The sequence below is a fragment of the Eptatretus burgeri genome, chromosome 12, assembly GCF_056783735.1.
Source record: "Eptatretus burgeri isolate ZD-2024b chromosome 12, Ebu_testis_v1, whole genome shotgun sequence".
In the NCBI taxonomy this organism is placed as follows: Eukaryota; Metazoa; Chordata; class Myxini; order Myxiniformes; family Myxinidae; genus Eptatretus; species Eptatretus burgeri.
Window position 1 is genome coordinate 10,196,316 of NC_140972.1, and position 21,879 is coordinate 10,218,194.

Here is a 21,879-nt window from a genome sequence, read left to right on the forward strand (position 1 = left end):
AAATATATAAAACATTGAAAATAAATCGAACGCTCATAATCCGTGTAAAGTGTCGCCGCCATTAACTCGAGGTCACGTGACCGGCGCCATCTTCGTTTGCACCACTTGGCTGGCTCATGTCATGGATATAGGTGGTTTTGAACGCGTCCTAGATTGGAAAGCCAAATAAATGTTAAAATGACATTTTGTGCGGTGATAAATTGCTCCAATCTGTTACGGTTGGGTTGAGGAAAGATGTTTCATAGGTATTCTTATATGTTGATGAACAGCAATGGTGTCGTTTTACTTTAAAATACCGCTACAGTATCGCAGCTTCTCATTTGGCGTTCATTACATGAACCCTATTGGTAAATCGATTTGTTTGTTGATCGCAAATTGGTTTATAACTATTTATTTCAGGAGGATTAACTAATGTATTAATGTTGACAGCCACCATTAATTCCACATTCTCGTCAGTTCGGCCGGGTTTGGCTGAGGGAAGTTTGATCCAAGTCTTTCACGAACCGGCTGGTGCCGGCGATAGCTGGACAGCTTAGAGGCGACTGTGCGATGGGACGTCCATCCGAAGGACGGCGCACACATGGATGAATCACCTGCCTGCATTAGACATGCACATTCTCTTGGCTGCTCAATCTGCCAGCGATTTAGGTATTACAACATCAAGTTGGTTTTCCTGCATTTCAACACTTGAAATTGCATCAATTTGGTTTCTAATAAAAAAAAAACAACAGGTAAATTCATGTTTTCAATTTTGACCAACAAAAATAAATAAATAAACAAACCAGAATTGGTGTCAAAGCCACCCAATGCTCGCCTGTTTATACATTTATCGTTTTTAAAAGACTGGTCTAATAATTAATATTTTTTATAAAGCATTGCAGTGAAGTATAATTTTAAAGCAATATATGTATATTGTAATCAGTAACAAGAGCGCAAGTGAGCACAATATACGCCCGAACAAGAAGGTATATACAGAATTGTGCTACTACATGGAAAACAGCATCCTGGTTGCCATGGCAACCACTTTAGATGACGAACGTATGTCGCGACACACCGTCTCCACAGTCTGTACCTATGTACCAAATATGAAACATGAAAGTTGAAAACTTTGGGAGTTAGAGTGCAGACAGGAACGGACGGACAGACAGACAGACAGACGGATGGACGACCGGTATCACATAATACGCCCATATATATATATATATATATATATATATATATATATATATATATATATATATATATATATATATATATATATATATATATGTATACATATATATATATATATATGTATGTATATATATATATATATATATATATATATATATATATATATATATATATATATATATATATATATATCGGGCATATAAAAATAGTGTGGTAGATAAAAACATTAGAAAGGAAAAAATAACTTGCACCAAAAACTTTAACATTTTCACGCTGACGCTGACGCTGACGCTCACGCCGGGTGTATCGCTATAGCTCTCTGTTCTTCGAACAGGCGAGCTAAAAATGGTGAAATTAACAGGAAGACTTGATCTCTGTTAGCTTCCTAAAACCACCCGAGTTCTTCACGCTCCCAATCAAACAATATTTGTTCTCAAACGTTATTGTGACGTGGAAAGTGCAATAACCCTGTTGTGTTGCGGGATTGTGATGGAACAACGTCAAGAGATATCATGATGCTAAAGCAGAAGAGGATTGTTGTGTCGTATTGTGACATCGTTCTTCTTTACTGTGACATCACTATGATAAAGTTTAATGTTGAAAACCATCGCACAAAATATATATTTTTTTAAAACACACAATCGTTTTTCTTTATAAATTACATGCAAACGCAAAACGGAAATCGCCTTCACGCAGCATCGAGGACTAACCAAGATGGGGTCCACTAGCTACACCGGGCTCTGTGTGTTGTGCTTGGCAATGAGCGTTCTATAAATTTTCAGTTCAGTGGTGGTAATCCACATAGTGGACTGAGACAAAAGTCAGGACTGAGGTGGAGGGGAGGGGTAGAATGTACTATAAGCTAAATTTAATCACATAGATGGAGTTAATCCACATCAAAATAACAAACTATGTGAAACAAGCATTTTATTACTTACAAAATAGAAAAAAACATTTCAAGAAAAATGTAAAAACAGAGGGATGAAATCTCAAAAAAAACAAACAAACAACCAACCAAACAAGCTAGGAATGACACCACATTACGATGCCACACTCCTCTTATGGATTATCATCACTACATCTTTTTACACTGAACTTTTGTTGTGGGATTGTGATGGATGAAGCATAACACCACAGTACGATGCCACAATACGGCAACAATGTGCTTTTTTTGGCAACATCATGATATCTTTTGACGTTTCTTCCATCACAAACCCCACGGATAAAAGTAACATGTCAAAAGAAGTCATTATGATAAATCATAAGAGGATTGTGATGTTGTATTGTGACATCGTAATGTGGTGTCATTCCTCCCTTGTTTTGGTTGTTTGTTTTTTGACATTTCATCTGTGTTTTTACATTTTATTTAAATGTTTTTTTTGCCATGTGTCTATATATATATATATATATATATATATATATATATATATATATATATATATATATATATATACATATATGTATAATCTCTTTTTTTAGGGGGGGTGGGGGAGTGGGGTGGGGTGTGCAAGGATTGTGAGAGGGAGGGATATGGAGGCAGACCCTCCCACACACACCAGATAACTTCAAGTTCCATTAATATCCATGTGCCCCTCTATGTACAATGCATCCAAGTACATATCTATTTCCATTTGAAACCTATCTTCTCTTTCAACTGCCACTAACTCTCTACGAAGCACAAGGAAAAGGGGCCATGGCCAATGGACTGGAGGTGGGTAAAAAGGCACACTCAAGGCAAAATAATCACATACATTTGATTGAAATGAAACAATGTCCAGAGAAATTGGAAAACATGCAAATTATACCCCCACCCCACCCTCGTGTGTACATAATCACTCGATTGCTCCGACTTACTTCAGGTACAACAATGCAATCCACATCAAATAGTAAACTTTGTAGGTCCCTGGATTAACGAAATAATTATCAATCACCTCCTTTTTGAAATAAGAGAATCCACAAACTCCATGAAAGTTTTTGTGTTATTCCACAGTGCATCATGGTATGAATTAAGCCACGTGCTGTTGAACACCGATGGTAAACGCCAGTGGATGTTCCACTTTTTATAGTGATGAGTTGATGCATCACTTATCGGCACGTGTGAGGGCTTGTAGCCAAGTTGGTATTTCGTTACTGTGTCTACCCCACTGTAGACAATCCCATTTGGTTTAATTATTACCTTTTTCGGTATATTGAACCAGGGCTCTTTGAGTGACGTGAACATATTTTTGGCTTTAAAAATGTCACTCCCTTTGAACACTACACCTCGTTCGCTCGTCATCGTGTTGTAATTAGCATTGGTAATTGGATAGGTGTGGTGTAAAAAGTACCAAGTGGCTACTTTGGGCTTCGCAAGATCTTCCATCATTGCAGTCCAATTGTTCCATTTGTGTGGTACAATTATTTCATCAACATCGAGGATAGCAATATATTTAGTGCGGTGCATGTTCCGATACAAACAATCGTTGATGGTTGCAATCTGACCAAAGTACTGAATATCTCCAGGGTGTTTACTTGGTTTCCACCCATAGGAAGGCTGCATGTAATTCGCAATGGGCCACTGGACGACCTCAAGGATACCAATCTTAATGTAAGCCCGCAGGATAATGTCCATTGTGTGGCTCACGCTCGTGTTGTAGACCGTTACACTTGTAGCTCCCAGGATACGATACATCTCCATGCTCTGAACAAACTGCAGAGTGTTGTCATATTGACCGAATAACGATGGTAGGCACACGACAAAGTCATGTTGTGGAGACGATTTTGGGGGAGCTTTTATTGCCAGATAATTTGTCAGAGGATGGATGGCTTGGTCACACCGGGTGAGAGCGACATGAGTAAGTCGTAAATCGATTCGATATACTTCACAAAAAAAGTTAAAAACTGCAAACTGGAAGCCATAGTGCGATCCCACAATTTCCCATTTCGCTTCTTTCAATGACGTCACAGTAGAGCTGTCGTTATATAGCAGGTGACAGCACAAGCTCATTCTTTGTGCCCATGGAGCAAGAGTGAAAACCCTCACTCTGGGTTCATCTTTGCTATGTTCATCAAGGTAGGCAGAAAAGACCAGAGATGAGCTGTTTTCCACTCTTATAAAGGTTTCACCACTTGGATCTGATGAATTCGAAACGAGATTCACCGACTTGTGCAATGGCTGAAAGAATGTTGATTTGCTGAGCTTTTTAACAAGTTCGAGCTGGTTCTGTGTCTCAAACCAAATAAAAATTGCAGCAGTACATGTGAAAAGTCCAAGAAAAATCCATTTCGTTCTCGAACTTTTGACTGCCATGATTCAGTCACTGCAGTGCTGGAACTACTGCACCTGCAAAACACACACACACACTTCATATTCATGTCAAAAATTCAACTTTTCATCTACCGGGGATTATCCTTTCTTACATTATAAATGTCTGGGCCTCTTCTTTGAGAGACTTTGGAGAATCCCTTGTTGTTGTAGTGGGGCAGATAACAGCAATTTTTGAGAGGAATCATGCAAATGATCATACAAGCAACAAATTTGGCACATTTGTTCTCCAGGGGATTCTAATCAAATCTGCCTGATTGGCCATTTGAAAATCCAAATTTTTCAAATTTTTCAAAAATTTTTCAAAATTTGGATTTTCAAATGGCCAATCGGGCAGATTTAATCAGAAAGCCCTGCAGAACAGAAATGTCAAATTTGATGCTTGTATCATAATTTGCACGATTTTTTCTACTATCTACTACACTATTGGCCTTGATATCTAAAAAGCCTTTGAGAGTATTTAGCATCGGCGTCTGATATCCAAGCTTCTGTCTTTCGGCTTTCCTCCTTCACTCTGCGATCTCTTATCGAGCTTTCTCTCCAACCGCTCTTTCTCCGTAATTGTTGATGATTCAAAATCAACTCCCTTCCCTGGCAACAGCGGTGTCCCTCAGGGTTCCGTCCTGTCTCCAACATTCTTCCTTCTTTTTATCAATGACCTTCTTTCTTCCACAAATAACCAAATGCACTCGTATGCTGATGACTCAACATTACATTCCTCAATGTCTTTCTCATCTGCCCCATCTTCCCTCACTGAAAATACATCTCGTTTCATCACAGCCACCTCTTTAAATTCGGATTTGGACAAGATCTCCCAGTGGGGAAAATGTAATCAAGTTAAGTTTAATATTTCTAAAACTCAATTTCTTTTCATCACTCTCTAAAACTCCTCTTAACTCTCCAATCTCCTTTGAAAGCTCTAAAATTACACCATGTGATCCAATAAACCGACTAGGTATCACTCAAACATCAACTTTATCCTGGAATCCACACATTACTCAAATTGCTAAGTCTGCCTCGAATAAATTAGGAGTCCTGTTCAGATGTCAAAGATTCTTCTCCTCTGAACAGTTGCTCAAACTACATGAAAGGATTGATTCGTCCTTGTATAGAGTACTGCTCTCACATCTGGGGAGGTTCCAGCTTCACATACTTACCGGACAGAATTGAATCCAAAGTTATTCGACTTATCAACTCTACCAACGTGACCGCAAAACTTGACCCGCTAAAATTACGCCGCAAAGTAGTGTCCCTGTCTCTGTCTCTGTCTCTTTCTCTCTCTCTTTTCTACAGATACTACTTCGGTTTCTGCTTGCAAGAGCAGAACTTGCTGCTTGTGTACCTCCACTATTAGCAAGACCAAGGAATACTCAACAAGCCACTACATCACATGATTAGTGTGGCCATTGGCAACTCAAGGGTGGGCCGTTACGATGTTTGTTTCTTACCCTCCACTGTCAAACTCTGGAACTCTTTGCCTTCTCAAATCTTCCCAAACACTTATGACCTTCCCCTTTTCAAAAAGCAGATTTTTTTTACTTCCTCATAAACTCTAAGACTATTCTCTCTTTCTTAACTTTTCTATCAATGCAGTTCGTTTATTTCAGGCTTGGCCTCGATGAGGACGATTTAACGCATGACTTCAACATAAAAAAATAAAACAAAATAATCCAAAAAATACTTCATTAATCTGAGAGAGATTGTGTCACTGTTTGTTTCCTTCATCGACAATGTCAGGCCACTTTCACATCAGAGCTTTAAAAGATGCAACATCCGGCGACATGTCCGGATCTGGATGGATCATGGGCACACTGGGTGGTTTCGCCCCAAGAAAAACGAAGTGGCCTGCCTGGCTGAATTAAAACTGGCCTTGGGAACAATCAAGTAACTTCCGAGTTCATATGCGTAAAAAGGGTTTCTCCCTTTGCACATGGTGTCGAGACTTTTTGCACGAGGAACAGACCTAGGGTTCATTGAACACGGTACCAAGAGGGGTCTTTTTGGACCCCAGGCATATATTTTGATGTGTTATTGCTCTCCAAGTTCAACAATGTATTTCATGTTTTATTAGTTTGTGTACCTATATGTGCTAGTAATAAATGTATGATGCTTTAAGATTCCATCTTGCTGCACAGAGTTACAAGGAAATTCTGCCTGGGGTCCAAAAAGACACCCACCGGTTTTGGTTCAATATTTTGCACATGTGCATACTGTACATGAGATTTCTACTGAGCAAGTCTGCTGAACTCAGTCCACTTAATAAATGACATCAACAGGAAGGTCTTTGCTCACTTCACCACCCCATTTTTTCAGTTATTACAGCATACCTTATTTTCAGCATGTGTTTGAGTAAGTACTCAGCAGGAATGCTTTGCAAATGTTGCCTCACCTTTCCTTTGCATAAAATGAGTGTCATCAGTGGTGAGTCTTTGTTGACACTTCGTATTACCCGCATTTTTGTAATTTCTCTTTCCCATCATCCTCTCTGGGAGGACAAAGAAATTGGAGCACACAGCTCAGGACTTCATGATTTGGCCCCATTTCATAGAAGTGAGTTTATCCATTTTGCTCTCATTATTTTTTTTTCACTTTACACTTGTTTTTGTGCTTGCAACAAAGCAGAAATATTCTATTTACTCTGAATTATGGCTGAGAGGGCAAGCACAGCAAGAAGGTTCACTGCAGAGGAGGTTCTTCAATGTCTGGACATCTGACCAGCGACGATTTGGATATTTCTGCGTCCGGTGATGATGACCACGTGTTGGAGCTCTCTGAACACAGTGATATTGAGGTTTCTGCTGTCAATCCTCCCATGGAAGCTTAGGCTGTTTTGCCCAACGTCGTCGGTGAGAATGAGCAGCATTTAAGAGGTCATGGCCGTGCTCGTATGCACAACCATTGAAGACTCAGCAGTACAATTCATGGTCGGGGGAGAGGACAATTGCTACAGAAGATGTCTGCTGCAGCTGATGGAGAAATTCGTGCAAGAAATGAGACTGTGTGGCAGAAATGATACCCGACGTGTTGGACGACGCCAGCAGCAGACATCATTCGAAGGCTTCCTGGCATTAAAAAAATACGTTAAATGCGACTCGATAACTGATTGTTTTTCATTGTTTATAATGCCTAGGATGATTGATATTGTAGTCCTGAAGACAATTGTTGCATGGGACAACGGAATGAAGAAAACCTGGGGAATGCCCATCACAAATGGAACTAAAAGCCTTCATCGGACTGTGTGTACTTGCAGGAACAAATGTGGTCAACCACCAGCTCATTACATATTTCTGGTCCGAGCATGAAGGAAGACCAGCTTTTATTGCCACGATGTCGAGAAATAGGTTAACTGACATTTTGAAATCATTGCGGTTTGACAATCTGGCCACAAGACAGGAAAGACAAGCAACTGACGAGCTTGCACCCCATGGACTTGTCGCATTCCAGGCACAACTCCCGAAGTTTTATGTGCCGGTACAGACTTATGTGTGGACGAACAACTTGTCACATTCAAGGGGCAGTGTCATTTCCACCAGTATATGCATTCTAAGCCAGCAAGATATGACATAAAAATCTGGTGGTGCTGTGATGCAAGGTCCAGCCTCCGCTGAATGGCAACATATACTTGGGGAAGCATCCTGGAGAACGAGTTTTGACAAGGGGTGCGAGTCGTCAAACAACTTGTATCTTCTGGTATAGAAGTGGAAGAAATGTGACTGACAATGTCTTCACTTCTGTCTTGCTGGCCAAGGAGCTGCTCCATGAAGGCTTGACCGACATTGGAACATTGCAGTCCAACAAGCCAGATGTTCCTGATATGAAGGCCAGCCATGCCAGGGAGGTAAACAGCTCATAGTTTGCTTTCCAGGACCAAATGACGTGTCTCGTTTGTACCGGCACAAGGCAAGGCTGTGCTTGCTCTCCACAATGCACCGTGATGACAATGTTGAAGTGGACAACAAAAAGCTGGAGATAATTCCCCATGACAATGGAACAAAAAGTGGGGTGGACAACCTCGACCACCTGGTGACATTGTGCACTTCGAGGAGGAAAGTTAAAAATAAAAATAAAAACCAACATAGAAAAAAAACGCTGGTCTGTTGTTCTTTTTGGGAGCACAGTGGATGTTGGTACTGTTGCTACTCTCATCGTGTGGATTGAGAATTTCTCCAATGGAAGTTAGGAGGGAAAGTGCCGAAGAAGACTTTCTTTTAGAATTGGTTCATGAACTCACAATGCCACAAATCCTGCAAAGAGCTAACATGACAACACATCAAAAACCCATCAGGCTTTTAGGTGTGAAAACAGCTCAACCTGCTGCGGAAGGATGATGGCAAGAATAGCATCAGAGGAGAACGAGATAACCTCCAACTGTGCTCTCGTTATGTGGACAAAAAATAAAGCTGGAGTGTGCCAGGTGTCACCAGGCTGGATGTCTGTCCTGCTCACAGCCAGAAAAATGTCATCTGTAACAATTATAAAAGGAAATTGAGACACCCCTTGATGAGACCCCACCAGCAGCACTCCATGCACATGCACACAATCATCCATCAATGCTCAAACTACCGAAAAATCCTGCCAACATCCCAATACCCCTACATCTCCATAACTTCGAGCTACCTATCTAATTCTAATTTAAACTTATCCACTGTTTCAGCTGCCACTACCTTTCCCGGGAGACCATTCTGTGCATTAACTACTCTCTGAGTGAAAGTCCCCTACCTTACGACCATCTTGACTCTCCTCTTCTTTACTCGCAGGCTATGGTCCCTGGTTCTGTCACTGTCTACTCTGTTGAATAATTAATCTGCACTTATTTTATCGATATCTTTCATTATCTAAAACATCTCTATCATATCTCCTCGCAACCGCCTCCTTTCTCGTGCATAAAGCCCTGTCTCTTTCAACCGCTCCTCATAACTGAGTCTAGCTCGGTCTGGAATCAATCGAGTAGCCCGGCGCTGAACCCTCTCTTTGGCATCCATGTCCTTCCGGAACTGTGGTGACCAAAACTACACACAATATTCCAGATGTGGCCCTCACTAAATTCCTGTACAATGTTAACACCACCTCTTTTAATTTATAATTGATCCCTCTCCTTATACAGCCTAAAACCCTATTTGCTTTACCTATAGCATCGCTGTCTGCTTACCTCCCATATCTATTACCACCCCCAGATCCTTCTCCTGTGTGGCACGCTCCAAAATTACCCTTACATCATGTAATCTCTATTTTCATTGTTCTTTCCCATCCCCAACACCTTACACTTGCTCAGATTAAATTCCATCTGCCAATCTTTTGCCAATCAATACAAGTATCAATACTTTCCTGTATCTGATCACCACCCCCTCTGCTATCCACCTCACCTCCAAGCTTTGTGTCATCTGCAAATTTGGGAAGCTTACTCTTCATTTCCCCATGATCCAAATCGTTGATTTAAATAATGAATAGTAATGGTCCGAGTTCTGATCCCTGAGGAACCCTGTTACTTACATCCTCCCACTCACAGCCACTCTTTGCTTCCGATCATTAAGCCAGTTTGCAATCCAATTAGCTACCTAATCAGCTACTCCACAAGCCCTCACTTTGGCTAACAACCTCCGATGTGGTACCTTATCAAATGCCTTCTTAAAGTCCAGATATACTATGTCCACTGCCAGATCCACCCAATCCTCATCCACCCAACCAGACACTGCTTCATAGAACTCTAAAGAATTTGTTGGACAGGAACTTCCTTTGGTAAACCCATGCTGACTACCTTTAATTAGGTTGTAGTTATTTAAATGTTTGCTCCTCTGGTCCTCAATTAACGTCTCCAACACCTTCCCCACAACTGAAGTTAAACTAACAGGTCTATAGTTTCCCAATTCTTCTCTGGATCCTTTGTTAAATAATGGAATTACATTTGCTACTCTCCAATCCAGTACCTGTCCTGACTCCAGTGAACGATTGAAAATATCCATTAACATCTCGCTTACCTGCTCAGCCATCTTCAATACTCTCAGGTGCATGTTATCTGGACCTGGAGCCTTATCAACTCTTAGATTACCTTGCTGTTCCTTTACTTCCTCCACTCCAACCTGGATCTTCTATAAAAGCCCTTCCTCACCTCCTTGACAGATACTCTCAGCTGTTGGTAATTCTCCTGACTGTTCGTGTGTAAAAGTTGAAGAAAAATACCTGTTTAATAAGCCTGCCATCTCACCTTCATCACTAACCACTCTCCCGGTGTTATTCCTCAAAGGGCCCACACTGGTCCAACCTGTTCTTTTCCCCTGATATACTTAAAGAAAGTCTTGTTATTATGTTTAATATTCTTAGCCATGTCCGTCTCGTACTCTCTTTTGGCTTGACAAGTTATTTTATTAACTTGCCTCTGTTTACTCCGATAGTGATAAAAATCGAACTCCAGTCCTGTTATTTTAAACTTAATAAATGCCTTTTGCTTCTCCTTAAATAGCGTTCCTTATCTCACTGCTCAACCACCCTGGTCTCTTTTCTACTTCTAGTTTTACACCTCACTCTACACATTTGCTCCTTAAATGTTTCCCATTTCTCTGATGTTGATTGTCCTGTTGCTCGAGTCTCCCAATCTTCATCACCCAATTCTCTCCTCATACCCTCAAAGTTTGTCTTCCTGAAATCTAATATCCTTACCCCACTATCCTGAACTCAAACCCTCAACAGAATGTTTGCACACACAATGTTATGGTCACCTGCTCCTAAATGCTCCCCAACCTCCATCTCCTCCACCATCTTGGGATCGTTAATTAAAAGGAGATCGACTGCACTCCCCCTCCGTTAAAAAAAAAAAACACTACACTCCCCCTCGTGGGCTTATCTCCAAACTGGGTTAAAAAGCAATCCTGGGCTAAAACAAGGAAATCCTCATCTGCTCTTTCCTTTCCCTGTTCCTCGACCCAATCTATCCCTGGCAAGTTAAAATCCCCCATAATCAATACTCTTCCCTTACCACATGCCCTTTTGAATTCTTCATGTACTCCTTCCTCCCCCCTCACACCCAGAGCCCAATAAAAGCATCCTACCAGTATCCTACCTCTTACTGTTTTTACAATCTCCAATCTCTACCCATGCAGAATCCTCAACATTTATTCCTTCCTTAATGTCACCCCTTTCTCTTGATGCAATGCTGTCCTTTACCCACATTGCTTCTCCTCCTCCTATTCTCTCCTTCCTATCACACCGATACACCTTGTAGCCTTCTAATCCTGTCCTCCAGTTACTCTCCTCCTTAAACCATGTCTCACTCACTGCAACTATATCGTACTCCAAGCTATCTACTTTGGCTTCAAGCTCTTCCATCTTATTATTTGAACTTCTGGCGTTGGTATAGAATATATTGTTGTGGTTGACCAAATTCGCAAACCACCATTCAGGTCCCTTAGGTGAGATATCTCGGTAAGTGTATGTGTAGTTAGGCCCAAACCCGTTGTCTGGAGGGAATAAATGTCATTCATGAGGGCTGCGACTCTTCAGGATAGCCGTTTTTCTTTTACTATCTTTATTTTGGACCAACCGCCATTATTACCACCACCAACCACGTCTCAACAGCCATCACAACAACAACCACCAACCACAACTCCGCTTCACCACAACCGCCACGACCTTTACCGTCACAACTCGCCACCATCGAATCACCGTCATCTCGCGCCACTCGTGGGCACCGATGCTGGACTCGTGTAGAGTGCGCACCGAGCAGCGTGTTCAAAAGCATCGCGGACTTTCCGCAGAAAAACGGATCAAAAACGACTCACGCCCACTTTTGTTCCGTCCAATCGGTGAGCGAGGGGCGGTTTGGCCCCGCCTCCAGGGCGTTGGAGGGCGGTCGCTATATGCAAATTCATGGATCAAAAAGCATTCACGCCCACTTTTCCTCGGGCCAATGGGGAGCCAGCAAGAGAGGTGAAAGGTCGGAGGCAGAGGGTCAAAGATGAAGGAGCGAGACCACGGGGGATATAAGGGGCTGCGTTCGCCAGTCGAGGCAGGGCAGTTCGCAGGAGGAAGAGTTGAGTTGGAAGCGGAGGAAGAGCTCAGTGCAGTTGGGAGTTCGCGGAGTCGGAGTGAAGAGGACGGAGCTGTGGAGAGGCGGCGGCGGCGAAGGCGGACGAGGGGGTGCTCGCGTCGGATTCGGGGAACTGCGGAGAGAAAGGCCGGCGGCGCGACCGAGGTCGTGGTGAAGACGCTCGTCGCGGGACCCGCGATTTTGTGAAATCCTCCTTTCCCCGAGCATCAGCAACCCCCTCCTGTTTCCCCCCCGCGCTGAGATAGTGCGACAAAAGGGGGGCCCCCTTCCCACCCCCTACCAGACACCGTCCGCGAGGCCCGCGGAGTTGAGGCACCACCGCCGCTCCGCGTCTCATCATCAGACGGGTAGGCCCGACACGGTCTCGGCCCCAGGCTCGCCTACCCCCTCCTCCTGGAGGGTGGTTCTCTTTTCTTTTGCTTTGGGAATATGTGTTGTCGGCGCCGTCTGTGAAGTAAAATTGTATAAGTGTTGCCGTGTGCTCGCGTAGTCGGTATTAGATCTGCATTGTCGCATTTGCTTTTTGTCTTCTTCTTTTCTATGTGCTTTTGGTGGAATTGTATATGTGTGCTTCCCATGTGCCGCGAAATAAATGTGCTTATTATTGAACTATTTTCCCGTTTCGCTTCGTCTTTTCCTCTATTGAATCCCCATCTTGCTTCACGTAAAGGGTTGGTCCTGGGCTAAGACGCCCGATAATTAATCGAACCGTCGAGGCCGACGAATAACACCGCTCGGTTATCCCGATAGTACGGAACGGGTCGCTTAAGTGGCCCGTGTCCGAAGTCGACCTGCGGCGAGGTGCGATCGCCCGGTCTACCCTCCGTGTGGGTACTTAGGTAGGTCGAATTTGGCGAGCAACCCTATCCCACGCGGGGGCCGATTGGCTCGATCGCGGTGAGACCGAAAGGTCCACCCGTGACTGGTTCCCGGCGTTAGTCTGAGAGGGTCACGACTGGATTGTCCGTCCGGTGGGCGACGTGCCGCGATTCGAGTTACGTGGCCGTCAGCACGCCGGCGGGCGCGAATCCGCGACAATATTTAACTTTTCCCTTCCTGAAATTATATTTTCTTGCCTGGCCCAACTCATCATAATTACATCATCACTTCCTTCCTTAATAGTTTCCCTGAATTTCTTCCTAAATTCCCACTGCAAACCTTGCCTTCCCCTTTCTATTTAACCTCTGTCCATCATTCTGGAAACACTCCCTTTGTCCCTGAACTGATTTCCACTGCTTCTTAAATGTAAAACCTTCCTCCCGACACCATTCTTCCAGCCATTGGTTGACATTTATCATTCTGCTCATAATTTTTATATTGTTTCCTAAAGGCCCTGTCACACCTTGACCATTTAGCCAGCGTATGCCGACGTATGAAACATTTGTCTAAAACGCTGGCACACGTCGAATACGTTATGGGTAAGTTTTGTATACGTTAAGAGCACGCTGAAGCATGCTGGCATACGTCGTAGTACGCCGAGCTCGTCGATAAATATTAAACATGCTCAAAATTTTCCGACGTGCTCGGCGTATGACTCACACGTTCCGCATACGCTGGCCATTAGTTGTAGGCACATTATGCGATCGTTAACACACGTCGACACGCGTTACATGTAAGTTACTCATAAGTCAAGACACGTCGAGGTAATGTTTAGCGTACCCGAAACTTATTTCTAACCTTTGAGTAACGTGCTTTAAACCTATGTGTAACGTATCTCCAATGCATATTGACGTATGTGGACGTATTTGACGTCTTCCAGACGACCACAGAACTTACTGAACGTGTTTCTAACTTACAGCTACCGTATAATGGCGTATTGGCAGCGTTTAGGGGAATTGGTATATAAAAATGGGGTTCACAGGAGGAACCCGTCAGTGTTCCAGACTCCATGTTTTTTTTTTTTCTCTTTTTCTTCGGCATGACGGTGATGTTGACACTTCGATGTCTAGTGCGGTTATGATTTAAATCGTTGAGCGGCAGCCTATTAATAGGCTACGCCACATGATCGTCGGCGATACGCTGCCACGCGCTATGCATACGTTAGACCAGGGGTCGGGAACGTGTGGCTCGCGAGCCAGGTATGGCTCTTTTGATGATTGCATCTGGCTCGCAGATAAAATTGGAGTTTGAAACTTGGAAAGCCCAATATTTCTCGCAGAAGCTTTACCTATAGTTTGAATGGTGTCGTTCTTCATTCACGTGCAGGGCTGAACTTGGCAGAAGGAGAGAAGAAAAAACACCTCCGAATTGTCTGAAGCGGTTTTTGTTTCGTCCAGTCATGCGGCCGACGCGAGTCGTGATTTCGGTTCCTCCAATGACGTGCCGCCGCCGAGACGCGTCACGGAATTCATCTCGACCAATCACGCGCCACCGCTGAGGCGACTCGTGATTTCGGTTCCTCCAATGACGTGCCGCCGCCGAGACGCGTCACGGAATTCATCTCGACCAATCACGCGCCACCGCTGAGGCGACTCGTGATTTCGGTTCCTCCAATGACGTGCCGCCGCCGAGACGCGTCACGGAATTCATCTCGACCAATCACGCGCCACCGCTGAGGCGACTCGTGATTTCGGTTCCTCCAATGACGTGCCGCCGCCGAGACGTGTCACGGAATTCATCTCGACCAATCACGCGCCACCGCTGAGGCGACAGCATCCCAGAGTCGGCTGGCCGCGCCGCACCTCTCGAGTATGTCAGCCCGTGCGCAGGCCAGCCAGACTCACTTGGGTCAACATCTCCCTCTCTCTCATTTGCTCAAAGCTAACCCTTCGACGAAGAAGATGGCGAAAAGAAAAAAAGATGAGGAGTATCGTACATTTCAGGACGAATGGGCCGAAGAATTCGCCTTTGTGGAGAGAGCAGGTTCTGTGGCAGGGGTCGGGAACGTGTGGCTCACGAGCCAGGTGAGGCTCTTTTGATGATTGCATCTGGCTCGCAGATAAAATTGGAGTTTGAATAACTTTTTTTTTTTCATCATTTTGAAAAACAGACAATTTAAAGATGCATGCACAGCAAGTGAGCCCACTCAAAACTTTGATCTCCACCAGTTAGCTGGCTTCACATCCAGTCTCCTACAGTCATTCAAAGCACGCTTTGGAGAATTTCGTGAGCACACTCGTCTTTTTAAGTTCATCACCCATCCAAACGAGTGTTCACTGAACACAGCTGACCTGAGTTACATTCCTGGTGTCTCCGTCAGATATTTTGAAGCAGAAGTGGCTGACCTGAAGGCCTCAGACATGTGGGTGAATAAGTTCAAGTCACTGAATGAAGATTTGGAAAGAATCGCACGACAGAAAGCGGAGTTGGCGAGCAAGCACATGTGGACAGAAATGAAAAAAACTTCAACCCGAAGACCGGCTGATTATCAAAACTTGGAATGCGCTTCCTGTCACATACCACACACTGCAGCATGTGAGTATTGCTGTCTTGACCTTGTTTGGATCTACGTATGCATGTGAGCAGTCATTCTCACATCTTAAAAACATCAAGTCCAACCTACGATCACGTCTAACGGATGAAAGCCTCAACGCTTGCATGAAGCTTAACCTCACCAAGTACCAACCAGACTACAAAGCCATCAGCAAATCCATGCAGCACCAGAAGTCCCATTAATGGTGAGTATTATAACAACATTATTTAAAATAATAAATTCAGAGGCTTATTATACTCACATTTCGTTGAATTCAGTCTTAAAATATATTATATGGCTCTCACTGAAATAGATTTCCAAATATTTTGTTTAATGGCTCTCTGAGTCAAAAACGTTCCCGACCCCTGCGTTAGACTATCGTTGGGCATAAGTTGTGAACGCCGACAACACGCTAAGCATTCGTTGGTATAAGTTATCTATAAGTTATCGAAACGTTCTGTGTACGTTACGAATACGTTATGCATACGTCCAACTCGTTATGAATACGCCCAAAACTGAAAAAAACCATCAATAGTTCAGCGTACGTCAGCGTTTTACATACATTTTGATACGTTGCCATACGCTGGCTAAAACGTCAAGGTGTGACAGGGTCCTAATCTTGGGAGGATCCCAGAAAACTTATTTCAGAACCGTTTGCTTTCAGCTGCTTACCCAAAATCCTGTATCAGTCTTTCAAAACTCTGAGTAAACTTTCCCGACATTATTTGCTCCTAGGTGTACCACAACCAACTTTTTCCTGCCATGACCTGGTATGATATCATTTTCCCTACCTTCAATATCCCCAACTCCTGCTCCTTCAAAACTGAACAGAATTCTATGTCTATGATCCTTCCTGCAGAATGAAGAATCGACATATTTAATTGTCTCATCACCAAAAAAACTGTCTCCCATACCTCACTTCTGCCAATTTCTATTGCTGCACCTACACCACTGCCTGCACACGGTGTACCTCCGCCACAGGCTGCCCCCCCCCGGGTGCATCTCCGCCACAAGCTGCCCGCCCCCCCCGTGCGACTCCACTACACACTGCCCCCCCTCCCGTGCACCTCCGCCACAGGCTGGTACCCCGTGCACCTCCGCCACAGGCTGCCCCCCCGTGCACCTTCACCACAGGCTGCCCACCCACGTGCACCTCCGCCACAGGCTGCACCCCCCCATGCACCTCCACCACAGGCTGGCCCCCTGTGGAATTCCGCCACAGACTGCCCACCCCCATGCAACTCCGACACAGGCTGCCCCCCATGCCCTCCGCCACAGGCTGCCCCTCCCCCGTGCACCTCCGCCACAGGCTGCCACCCCCATGCACCTCTGCCACAGGCTGCCACCCACGTGCACCTCCGCCACAGGCTGCCCCCCCGGTGCACCTCCACCACTGCCTACCCCCCACTGCACATTGCAGGCACCTCCCTGATCGGACTCTCCAGACACCCACCCCAAGGGACCACCTCAGATTAACCCAAGGAGACCGCCGTCTGGTGGAAGACACCTCAGCACCACCGAGATACACACTCCTGCAATTTGACCCCGGAAAGTTACCCTGTGGTTTCCCTATCAAAGATTAGTGGTCTCTAAGGCTTTGCCCCAATCCCGTCATCCGGTGAGCTGCCCTGCGAAGGGAAGCTGCACAGGAGGTACTCCCACGGAGTGGGTTTTCAGATTTTTTTGTGCTTTTTGTATGTTTTGCGGAATGAAGGGTTTTACGGTGGCCGGAGTACAAATTGTCTCACCAACCTCCTCATAAAAAGTAACCCAGCTGCAGGAGGATGTCCGCAGACAGTTTGACATGAGATATGGATGGGCGTTGGCTCATAATTAATTCCTCTGCCCTTTGACAGGTTTTCTTTTTATTCCCTCTGGGTGTCATACACCTTGGTGGGGGAGATGGTTTCGTTGTCAACAACCCGACCATGGATCATGTTTATACATGTTTACATGGTACCTGTAGCAAGTCACAGATCTAGTCTGACCTGAGGTGATCACTATACCTATAAAAAGGCAAAAAAAGAAATCTATACACACACACACACACACACACACACACACACACACACACACACACACACACACACACACACACACACACACACACACACACACACACACACACACACACACACACACACACACACACACACACACACACACACACACACACACACACACACACACACGTGCAGCCTTGTGGCTGCTGGTTGCATCATTGGTTTTATATTAAACAGAAAAATTAATCAACTCCTCCCCACTCTTCTCGCTGAAGAAGTTGTATAAAGCAACCAAGAAAGCCTACCAAGGTAAGCCCTTTGCTGTTTCAAACTCTTCCCAGAGTTCCTCTACAGCTGTAAAGATGCATACAGTACACACATGAGAATCCCAATGCGACACACCCGCTCAGCTACCGGGCTGGTTTCATCGGTTATTGGCAAATCAGCGATGGTAGGCATTGCTGTCTGCACTGATGATGCTCTCAAGTATGTGCCACATGCAAATATCAAAAGCAGTCAACATATAAATGATAAACCACTCAGTGACAACTTGGAGAAACGAAACGGCGCTCGGTAGAGCACATACCTCCGCTAGGCTGAATAGTTTACATTCTGTATGCCACCGATAGGTAAGATCTGGATCCGGACCTTAACCGACATCAAATTCTTGTCACCTAAGCAACTTATCCACCGAGCTTTGTCATAACTCGTCCGCAATTTTTTGAGATATCACACAATATCGTTTTTTGCCCCGTCTCTCAATGAATGGTGAAGAATCATTTAAAAATTAAATAATTCTCAGATCCGGATCCGGATTTGGATCTTCATCAAAATTAAGTGTTGCTGTACTTGGCCGATCACGCTCACAAACAAAAAAATTCAGAACGATTGTTTGAAAACTGTGGCCAAAGATCGTGCGACAGACAGACAGACTTCTTGATTGCTTCATGCAACTTCTTCGGCTGGAAGAGCATGGGAGGAGTAGATTTATTTAAATAATCCCAACCACGGGTTTCGTTGATTCGGTGAGACCTGGTGCGCCGTTGTCAAATCGTTGCGTTTTTGTTCATTTTCATCTCGCTCTTCCATGAGCCGAGTCTTGTATATATTGTTACGGATTCGCGCCCGCCGGCGTGCTGACGGCCACGTAACTCGAATCGCGGCACGTCGCCCACCGGACGGACAATCCAGTCGTGACCCTCTCGGACTAATGCCGGGAACCAGTCACGGGTGGACCTTTCGGTCTCACCGCGGTCGAGCCAATCGGCCCCCGCGTGGGATAGGGTTGCTCGCCAAATTCGACCTACCTAAGTACCCACACGGAGGGTAGATCGGGCGATCGCACCTCGCCGCAGGTCGACTTCGGACACGGGCCACTTAAGCGACCCGTTCCGTACTATCGGGATAACCGAGCGGTGTTATTCGTCGACCTCGACGGTTCGATTAATTATCGGGCGTATTCAGCCCACTACCAACCCTTTTACGTGAAGCAAGATGAGGATTCAATGAAAGAAATGACGAAGCGAAGCGGGAAACAGTTCAACACAAAGCACATTTATTTGCGATGAACGGAAAGCACACATATTCAATTCCACCAAAAGCACATAGAAAAGAGGAAGACAAAAAGCAAATGCGACAATGCAGATCTAATACCGATTACGCGAGCACACGGCAACACATACAATTTTACTTCACAGACGGCGCCGACAACACACATTCCCAAAAACAAAAGAAAAGAGAACCCTCAAGGATGAGGCGGGCCTGAGGCCGAGACCGGGTCGGGCCTACCCGTTTGGTGATGAGACGCGGATCGGCGATGGTGCCTCAACTCCGCGGGCCTCGCGGACAGTGTCTGGTAGGGGGTGGGAAAGGGGCCCCCTTGGTCGCACTATCTCAGCGCGGGGGGAAACAGGAGGGGGTTGCTGATGCTCGGGGGAAAGGAGGATTTCTACTCTGTCTCGAGTCCCGCGACGAGCGTGTCCACCTCGACCAGGTCGCGCCGTCGGCCTCCCTGGTGTGCAGCTCCCGGCACGACGCGAGCACCCCCTCGTCTGCCCTCGCCGCCTCTCCACAGCTCCGTCCTCTTCGCTCCGACTCCAACGCACACGACGACGACGACGACGACGACGACCAACAACCAATTCTTCCTCTTCCCAACTCCACCGACTGCGAAGTCTTAACTCTTCGACTTGACGAACGCGGTCGCTTATATAAGCCCCGTGGCTTCGCTCTCTCATCTTTGACCCCCTCCTTCGACCTTTCACCTCGCTCCCCATTGGCCCGAGAAAAAGTGGGCGTGAATGCATTTTGATCCATAAATTTGCATATAGCGACCGCCCTCCAACGCCCTGGAGGCGGGGCCAAATCGCCCCTCGCTCACCGATTGGACGGCACAAAGGTGGGCGTGTGTCGTTTTTGATCCGATTTTGGAGCGGAAAATCCGTGATTTTGTACACGCTGTTCGGCGCGCGCCCTGCACGAGTCCAACACCGGTACCCACAAGCGGCGCAAGAACGGTGGCGATGCGACGGTTGCGAGGTGTGACGTGAAGCGGCGCCGCGGTGGGTGGTTGATGTTGTGGTTGGTGGTGGTAATCATGGCGGTTGGTCCAAAATAAAGATAGTAAAAGAAAAACGGCTATCCTGAAGAGTCGCAGCACGCATGAATGACATTTATTCCCTCTAGACAACGGGTTTGGGCCTAACTACACATATACTTACCGAGATACCTCACCTAAGGGACCTGAATGGTGGTTTGCGAATTTGGTCAACCACAACAATATTAAAACATGGAATAAGAGTTCATTGCAACAAGAGCGAACTCCATTGAAGGTTTATTTCACTTTCACCAAGACCATGGGACAATCCTTTCTTCAATTCTCGGAAACCGACTGTGCATGTTCCTCCTCCCCTTTATGACGTGGTCTTTGTGGACACGTAGTTTATGGGGATTTGAATACAACTAGTAATCCTGAAATGAGGGATCTGATGAAAATGGGAGCTAAATATGGGGAACCCGTAACTCAACCTTGGAGCTGCATTAGGTCTTCAATCGTGGATTGTGTCTCTAATTTTGTGAACAAAATGTGCACCAAGTTGAAGTTATCTGTAAACAGTTCAAATGCATTGTTTAACAGAGTTGTGGAAGTACACCTTGGGCACACCTCGAGCATTCGGCCACGGCACTCCAAGTGGTCTTCCCACGGCCGCTCTGTATACGAGTATCATTTCAATAAAACCTTTAATTCAGGTTTAGGGTCACAAAAGAGCAGAGTTCAAATCCCAAAAATGTTTGAGGTTCGCGAAGAGGAGCATCTCGCACCTGGCACGGTTCAGGGATTTCTCACGCAACGTACAAACAATCCAACCTGAAAAGTATCGAAACGGACACAAACCGGGTCGAACGAGCTCGTGTGCGAATTGGCAGACACAGAAAAGGAACAAATGGAGGAAATTTCAACATGGATCGAGTTGTGTAGAAACTATTGAAACTTCCTCGACTGAGGATGGGAATTACAAAAAAAGTGGAAATTACCTTCCGTCGATATGCGAGTGAACCACAGCGACGCGAGTCTGCTCTGGAGTAACAAGGAGCATCAAATCATTGTTTGCATTAATGTGACGTCACACCATACGCGTCACAATGCTCCAATCGCACAACTTGAGTCACCCACCTGAAGCGTGTCACCTTACCAGTGAGGTTGCTATCGCTTGCCAAGCCAGTCGGTCCTCATCAACCGTTCCGTTGGAGTGCTTGCTCGAGTGCTTCTTCAGCCACTTGGCGAGCGCTCGACAAGCTGCTTGGTAATGGAACGCAACCCCAGCTGCTGGCGTCGTGTTTCATTCAGCACGAGGTGTTCACGACGTGATTACCTGTATCAGCGAAATCGCACGGGTCCACAGGTTGTTTTACGATAAATGTTATTTAATGATAAATTGTTGTTGTT

The 21,879-nt window shown here is 45.3% G+C and overlaps 1 protein-coding gene across 3 annotated transcripts; it reads right to left on the bottom strand.

The window, feature by feature from the left end:
• Positions 1–2,616: 2,616 nt before the first annotated feature.
• On the bottom strand, positions 2,617–21,573 carry LOC147015064 (uncharacterized). 3 transcript variants are annotated; one of them, XM_085849445.1, is made up of 3 exons: positions 21,468–21,573; positions 21,097–21,300; positions 2,617–4,495 (listed from the first exon to the last, which is right to left on the bottom strand). In XM_085849445.1, the coding sequence occupies exon 3, from the start codon at positions 4,460–4,462 to the stop codon at positions 3,101–3,103; it is 1,362 nt and encodes a 453-aa protein (XP_085705571.1). In that variant the 5' UTR covers positions 4,463–4,495; positions 21,097–21,300; positions 21,468–21,573; the 3' UTR covers positions 2,617–3,100. The 3 variants fall into 3 exon arrangements, with proteins under 3 accessions (XP_085705571.1, XP_085705572.1, XP_085705570.1); XM_085849446.1 differs by having other exon boundaries at positions 21,255–21,300; positions 21,468–21,503; XM_085849444.1 differs by lacking the exon at positions 21,097–21,300 and having other exon boundaries at positions 2,618–4,495; positions 21,468–21,558.
• Positions 21,574–21,879: the final 306 nt, after the last annotated feature.